We start from the raw sequence: 8,386 nt of genomic DNA on the forward strand, positions 1-8,386 counted from the left end.
TTGTGGCGGCGGTTTAGTTTGATTGTTAGATGGTCCTTTGGATTCCGTATCATCCTCTTGTTTTTGCCTGGCTAGATGTAAGAGCAGGTTGGTCAGGGAATTCCATATGGCTCCGAACATGTGAAAGCTGCACCCGTAGGCTTTTCTTAGAGCATATCCGTGGATTATTGTGTCGAGGATGAATTTGGTTATTTGGATGGTTACCCAAATCCCGATTCCTCCTGCGGTGAGAGTGCCGAAGCTTACGAACCAACCCCACATCTTTGTCCATGTGTTCTTGGCTATTTTTGCATTGCTTCTTCGGTTAGGAATTGCATGATAGATAATTGTTGATTTGCTATGGTTTGTCCTGACATTCCCCTTGCCATGTCGTTTAGTATTCCAGATCTCTCTGCTGGGAACATGATATGATCTCTCAGTCGTTCCAGATCTTCAGAGGAGTAGATTCCACTGGTTGCTAGGTTATTGGGGTTAATGTATTTCCATGTTGGTGTGGTTAAAGGTTCTATTGTGCCTGGTTTCACTGATTCGGTCAATTCTGGTAGTAATTTATACCATTTCTTATCGAGATTGAACATGACTGGGATGAAAGGGTCACATTCTATCTGTACTCCGGTTTTTAACAACATGCGGCTCGTCGGTGATACAAACATGCTGGCGTTTCCTCTGAATACCGGTAATTCTTGGTAACAGTTCTTCGTCTTTCTAACTTTTACGTCAACTGGTATGCATTTGATTATGTGGATTACTTCTCCTGCTATTGTTGCCATGTAGCCTGGTCCTTTCATTAATTGGTGCGCGAAGTCGTCGGGCGTTACGGCTGCGGATGTCAATAAGTTCCGTAAAACTTGTTGTTCCAATTTGCATTTCTGCAAGAGTACGTCTCGGTATAATGCTGACATCTGCATTCTCATATGTCTTTCCACGTATACGAATTTTGAATTTACATAGGTAAAAATGTCCAAGTTGCTGGTTGCTATGGGTTTTTTGTGAGTGAACGCGTTTTTAGTTGGTTCTTCGATGATAAGTAGCTTCGGGTGTTCGGTCCGAATCAATTCGTATCCGCATACTTGTTGACGTCCCCTTTTCGAAAAGGCGAAGGTTATGTCTTGGGTGGTAACTGTATACACTTCGTCATAGGTTTCGTCGCTGTTTTTGATTTTTGTGGCTCTGCCGTCGTATAAGACGTCGTATCGGTCCAGTTGACAGGAATCCTTTGGCAAGGTTTCCCAGAACGTGTTTCCTCCTTCATTATCTACGCAATTACCGTTGCTGAATTCACACGTTGTTCCGGATCGAAATATGATTTTATTTGAATTTAGATTTATTTTTGCAGTATATTCGGTTAGACTGATCATTACGTATCCTTGGACTATTACGTCGCTCCATGTTCCGTATTCGTCGGAGTATTGTATGCCTTCGCAGCAACTCATCACTGCGATTTCCTTTATCATGAAGATATGATTTTCCCCGTGAAATCCTTGAAGGTCTATGATGTACTTCAATCACCATAGTTTCGCATCAGTTCGATTGTCGTTGTGGTAGTTCCCTTGCACACAGGTTAAAGCGTCGTTCTCGTATGGCATCATTTCTTTTAAGGGACTTGTTCGATGTACTTTCTCGTCGTACATTAGCTGTCACTCCGCATAAGGGTTGGGTGTTTCTTCATTCCTATCTTATTGTTAGATGTATGATATATTTATATATATATATATCCGATGTACTTAACTAAAGGTATCTATGCGCGGCATGATTAGTTATGATAATGGAATTAGTTGATAATGTACCCGACAGTGGGTCTCGTCATGGTTTTAGTTTATTAATTCATCGTCGCCGTTGTCAGGAATTTCGATTGCCAGATCGTCGATCATAAAGTGTTGCTTGACCTTGTAATTTTGATCATCGAAAACTATTGAAAATATATCGCCATCTACGTCTTTGATCATTACTATGCTATTCGGATAATTCCCGTAATCAAAAAGATTGACGGTGGTGTATATATCGCTAACGATGTAGTCGGTATATATGCTATAGTTATAGATTCTTGGTGGCAGGTCATCGTTCCATAACAACTGGCGGGTCACGCTCTTTACCCAATTTGGCATGATTCTATTGCATATTACGGCAATAATATTACCAGCTCGCCTTATTTCTAAGGTTCGCATATCTGGCTGAAATCTATCGGCGAATATTATGACAAAATTTTCCTGGTTTGCCAAGAGCTTCATCTGCAAAATCGAAATGTTGATATAGTAGTTGAAATCATAGTGTTGATGAGGATTATTAATTGCGAGCGGTTGGTTTTTAACGGGATTTGTGTGGTTGGGTATGTCTTCTTGGAGTAGGGGAAGCGTGAGTTTTAAAATTTTTGGAGTTTATTCCTTAAGAAACTATTTGAGTTATAAGGCCTGGTACGGAAATTTCAAGTGTAACGTTCGGAAGCTTGAGGCGTTAAGTAGAAAGAGACAAATATATATGTATCTGTAAGATTGAACGTGCAAAAGAATGAGATGGGATATATTAGAAAGCGTATCCTATACTCGGGGTCTCCTCTTTGTGCGGTGCTTCGTAGTCTCACTGCATAGTTCACTACCTCTGGGCTGAGAGTTGAATGTGTGCGTATGTTTGTACGTGTGTTGTGTGCCTGCGCATTACGAAGTTCTGCCGCAACTTGTGCGTTGCTGCCGAGTACAGGGTATGCATGCTTAGTGCATCCTAGACTATCGCCTGGTAGGCGAAATATATCTGCATTTGCTCGGATTAGGTTATAGACATTCTCTTTCTCCTCGGCATTTAAGTGTTCTAATCTCAATAAGGATTCCAAAGGCTCGACCCTAGCTTTGACTAGGTTGTGGGAATTTTGAACCATAAATAATCGTTTTATTTTCGGGATATTTATTTTATTAGATCGGTTTGTGTTTTGCGTAGAGATATTCCGTGGGATTGCGCATGTTATCTTCCTTTTATACTCGTCTTCGGCTGTTTTCGTATAGGATTTAAATTCGGATTCGCGTAGACTTCCTTATTTCTTGTCTTCTTTTATATTTATTTGTCTCTTGGTTTTTATTGCATCGATCTATTTCTTCTTTAAATACCGAGGTGTGTTCATTTATTACAGCCTTGTTTGCGTTGTCGGTAATATACGGCCCCATTAGTTTGATTTTATTTAATTCACTCGTTGTGGGTTTATTGGATTCACTCTGGTTTACTATAGAATTATCATTTCTTATGGATTCGTCGGAATATTTATTCTTATTTTTCTCGGACTCGTCGGAGTTACTTTTACACTTATTGTTCGTAGTTTTATTTTCGTCCTTCGCGGATTCATTGGATTCACTTGGTATTATCGCAGTTTCATTATTATTTTTCATGGATTTATCATTATCTTTCATAGACTCATTGGATTCACTTGGATTTATTGTATATTCATCATTAATTTTCATAGATTTATAGGAATATTTCGTAGATTCATTATCGTTTTTCGCAGATTCATTGGATTCATTTGGATTTATCGCATTTTCGTCATTATTTTTCATCGATTCATTGGAATATTTCGTAGATTCATTATCGTTTTTCACAGATTCATTGGATTCACCTTGGTTTATCGCAGATTCGTCATCATTTTTCATAGATTTATTGGAATATTTCGTGGATTTATTATCGTTTCTCACAGATTCATTGGATTTATTTTGATTTATCGCAGATTCGTCATTATTTTTCATAGATTTATTGGAATATTTCGTGGATTTATTATCATTTCTCACAGATTCATTGGATTTATTTTGATTTATCGCAGATTCGTCGTCATTTTTCATGGATTTATTAGAATTTTTCGTAGATTTATCATCATTTTTCACAGATTCATTGGATTCACTTTGATTTATCGCATTTTCGTCATTATTTTTCATCGATTTATTGGAATATTTCGTAGATTTATTATCATTTCTCACAGATTCATTGGATTCACTTTGATCTATCGCATTTTCGTCATTATTTTTCATCGATTTATTGGAATATTTCGAAGATTTATTATCATTTCTCACAGATTCATTGGATTCACTTTGATCTATCGCATTTTCGTCATTATTTTTCATCGATTTATTGGAATATTTCGAAGATTTATTATCGTTTCTCGCGGATTCATTGTCGTATTTCATGCATTTGTCGGGATATATTTGATATTTTGTGGGTATATTCTTATAATTAACGGTTTCTTTTGCATTCTCACTTTTGATTTTAAGATTTTGGGTATCTGATTTTAAGGAGTCCTCTGTTTCACTTATTTCTTCCAGGATTTGCGGTGGAATCCTCAGTCTTACTTCCGAGTCTGACGTGTTAATTGCATAAAGGTACGCTTTATCATCTCGGTTTGTCACTAACGCGTTCCCTATGTAGACGTTGTCACCTGCGTCTATCAGAGGTACGTACCCTTCGGTTAACTCAGTTTTTTCGAGATTGATACGGATGCCAAGCCGTGTCCTCGATGGAATTACGATAACATCTTCCGGATTTTCGACCTTTTCCTTTCCTTTAAGAGATTCGGAAATTTTCGTCGTTAAATCGGATTTTGTATAACCGAGACACCCGTTAGATTCTACATCCAGGAGCGGTAAAACCTCGGTGCCTAGTTCGGTCTCCGCGAGTTTGTCGCAGTTGCCAGTCTGCGCTCTATACGGAGTCGTTTTTTCCTGCTGGTTTAGGAATGGGATTTGTACGTTACCGAATTCTAATGTGCCCTTATCGAAATTTATCTGAGCTCGATTTTCATTGAAGAACTGGGATCCTATTATTCCGTCCTGTGGGATTGGTAAATTTTCCGGAACTATATGGAATTGAGCTTCGGTTCCTATTACGTTTATGGGAACTTCTCCCATAGTTTCTACGCACGCGGGGACTATTCCGCTAAGATTAAATTTCTTTTGTTCGTTTATTTCGATTTCTGACCTTACACAGTTATTTTTTATAATGTTCAGGTCGGAGCCTGTATCCAACATGAAAGTACTCGGATTTTGTAACTCGCTCGCTTCTAATTTGATCGTAGGGATTGTACTCTCTGGATTTATGATCGTGTTGATTGATTTGTTATCGGAATTTTGAGGCGGATCTATATTTATTTGTTCCATATCGCTTTTAGCCAACGTCACTAGTTTTCTATCGGTACGCCCTGTATAATAGATAAGGTGCGGTTGGGTATTTTGAGAGCCTCCGAGGTCGCACCGTCGTTCGGCAGGCTCTCCCCGTTTCCCGAAAATGAAACTCGACTTTCTCGCGGTATTTGATTTGATCTATCATTTCGCTGTTTAATTGGACATTCGCTGATTGAGTGACCGTAATTTCTGCAATATCGACAGTGTTCGCGTGGTTGTTCTGTCTGGTATTCGTCAGGTCGGTTCGAGTTGTAGGGCTGATAATTTGTTTGCGGAGTATAACGCGTTTGTCTAATTATTTGATTATCGTCGTACTGATTTGGACGCTGGTTTCCCTGTCTGAAATTTGGTTGTGACCTCTGCGGGCTAGGGTCCCTTGAATAAGTTCTCTCACGGTACGAGTTATTGCTGGGATAAATGTTTCCGCGGTATTGATTGTTCCCTTGATAGCGATTTTCGCGATATTGATTGTTTCTAGGATAACCTTGTTGATTAGGAGAATTCGACCTTCGATTACTGTAATTGTCTCGGTTACTAAAATTCGGAAGTCCCTGTTGCCGATTGGGACGATTTTCTCTTGAATCGTAACCGGGTTGCGGTTGGTAATTTATTTGACGATTTTGATGCTTCGGAAATTGACTTCTCGAGTTAGTATTATTTTGAAGTTGGTAGGTGTTCGAGTTACGTCGAGGATCCGAATAAGCGTCTCTCGAATTATAATTATTCCGATAGTCTGCTCGATTACCTTGGATAACATAAGTTTGATTCCGAGGTTTATGGTGGTCGTAATAGCTTTTATCTGAATTGTATTGGCAATCGTATTTATCGTGGTCGTTTGCTCCACATACAGCGCAATTATATTGTTGAAACATCGCGTAATTTATTGTAGCGTCCTGAATTGTACTAGGTTGATCTCCTCGTCTAAGTTGGATTTTAATTTTCTCCTGTTTTTCTATTTTCATCGCCGCGTCGACCAGTTCTTTCAGAGTACCGGGTATTGTGGGGATTTTTCCGTCGATTTCAGGTCTTAATCCGCGCAGAAAAGCGGCTTTGCCGTCCGCTTCGGTATTTCGCGTAAAAATTTCGAAATCGTCCGTACGTTGTTCTTGCAAGAATGCCTGTCTTATGTTTTCCATCGCTTCGCGTACCCTTGAGGCGTACGTCACGACGTCTTCATTCTGTTTTTGGAAAATTTTCCCTAGTTCACCCTGACACAGATTAACGGATTTGGCTGGTCCATAAAGCTCATTTATTCGCGCGGTTAATTCGTCTATGGTATCGAACCGTTCGTTCTCGATCACACGTCGAGCCACTCCCTTGATTTTATTACGTATTATTCGCGCGAGGCTTAATTCGACTTGAGGCGGGACCATTTCGCGTGCATCCTTGCATCCCTGCACAAAACTTCTAACCTGGGACGGATTGCCGTCAAACACCGGGACTGCCTCTAAGGCATCCTTAATTGAGATATAATGATAAGTCGGTGCGGGTAAGGCGGTTGCGCCTGTACTTGCAACGGGTTCGCTCACCATTTTAAATTCCTGAGGAATCTTAATATGTGTTTGGGATTGGTTTTCCGAATCAGGCGTTTGAATAAGTATTTGAGTGGGTTTTTCTGTTTTTCTCGAGTTCTCCGGAGAATTTTTATTCGTTGGATTAGAATTTTGGCTGGAGATTTGCGGCTGTTCGGGGGTTAGACTTGAGTTTCCCGACGCGTTCGTCTCCACTAAATTTTCTAATTGTCCTTCAAATAATTGGGTGCCCTGCGTACTAACTTGTGATCTGAGTCGTCGGTCTGAAGGCGGACTATGTACTACGGCTGTGCGTTTTTTATCGGTAGGAGGGTCTTCCTTTCCCATTTAATGTTGGGATTGCACAATCTTTTGTTAATAAGGTTTATTTTAAATTTTAGATCCCGTGTCGGAGAAAAAGGAGGTAGGAATCGTTGGAAGTTTGAACGGGAGGTATTTAGAAATAATTTTCGCCTTTTTCCTAGTCTTTGCGTCTTCTTCGCTAATCGTTCTGGGTCGCGTTGGGGGCTCGAACAGCTTATTTCTTTCTTTTATTCGTTCTTCTGTATCTCCCTTGTAGTAGCAAATATCTTCAGAAGTTCTGATGGTGTGGTTAGAATTCTGTGGTTTATTGAGATAAGGTTCCTTTACAGAGTCCGGGATTTCGTGCGGATCGCTTAATATAATCGGCTGAGTGTATTGTTCCCAAAGCTTCGCTACGGTTCCGCGTTTTCCTCCGTTTATTTCGTTCGATTTTGGGAGCATTCGTTATGAGAACAAAGGGTATTTGTCAGAGGTTTCGATTAAAGGTTGAAATCTTGGTTCGACAGGGTATTTCGATGAAAACGAGGGATCTCGGCGATACAAGATCCCAGTAGTTGCGATATTGAAGAAATATTTGAATGGGAAATTTCCAGAGCGGATGGAAAAATTCTTGATTGACTCATTGATTTTTAGAATTTTGGCGAGTTAACGGGTATTAAAATTCGGGTTTATTGAATCATTTTATTAAATCGAGCGAGATTAGGATGATTTTCAGTTCGTGTCGGTAGCGCGCAAAAATTCCGCCGTCCGTCGGTCGCTACTCGCGTCACAAAAAGTTTTTCGCGATTATAACGTTTGGTTTCCCGGCCGATGCACCAGAAAATTTTTATATGTGACGTCGGAACGGTACCTAGTGGAAATCCCCAGATGTTAGACACCGGAAACATTCACACACAGTTACAGCCAGACTCACATCAGTAGTTTGGGTCACCAATTACCGATTAAGTATTGAAATACACCGGACAACGGGCATTCTGTCGCTCTAGTCGAACGAACCGAAGAGGGAGAAATTGTTGGATGAAAGATTTAATTTGGCTTACCTTTTTGAGAATATTCTGGATGCGATGACTTGTAGATTGGTGAGAGGTTTTAGTGGAATAACTGACTTTAATATTTGGATATTTTGACTAACTTGGTTTATTTTATAAGTTTGATATTTAAGAGTCACAAACGCAGAGTTACACAGTGTAAGATCTTAAACTTAGTATGACACAATGGAATTTAAGCTCGGTGGACTTTTGGGCAGAGTAACGTTGTATGAAAGTTTAAATGCAAAAGGCTAAAGGATTTTACCGCGAGACTGTACCGGAACTAGATGACGAATCTGGAGGTAGAAACACAAGAGAGCGATCGAGTGATCGGTCGCCCTTTTTATAGGGGTCGATCGTTGCGCAGAACGATCCC

General features: G+C 40.0%; 1 protein-coding gene across 1 annotated transcript; it reads right to left on the reverse strand.

The window, feature by feature from the left end:
* Positions 1-1,811: 1,811 nt before the first annotated feature.
* On the reverse strand, positions 1,812-7,006 carry LOC138191323 (putative uncharacterized protein DDB_G0282133). Its single transcript, XM_069137970.1, has 3 exons — positions 5,218-7,006; positions 3,096-5,164; positions 1,812-2,228 (listed from the first exon to the last, which is right to left on the reverse strand). The coding sequence occupies exons 1-3, from the start codon at positions 7,004-7,006 to the stop codon at positions 1,812-1,814; spliced, it is 4,275 nt and encodes a 1,424-aa protein (XP_068994071.1).
* Between the last annotated feature and the right edge of the window lie 1,380 nt (positions 7,007-8,386).

This window comes from Neodiprion pinetum, chromosome 7 (genome assembly GCF_021155775.2).
Source record: "Neodiprion pinetum isolate iyNeoPine1 chromosome 7, iyNeoPine1.2, whole genome shotgun sequence".
Taxonomy (NCBI): Eukaryota; Metazoa; Arthropoda; class Insecta; order Hymenoptera; family Diprionidae; genus Neodiprion; species Neodiprion pinetum.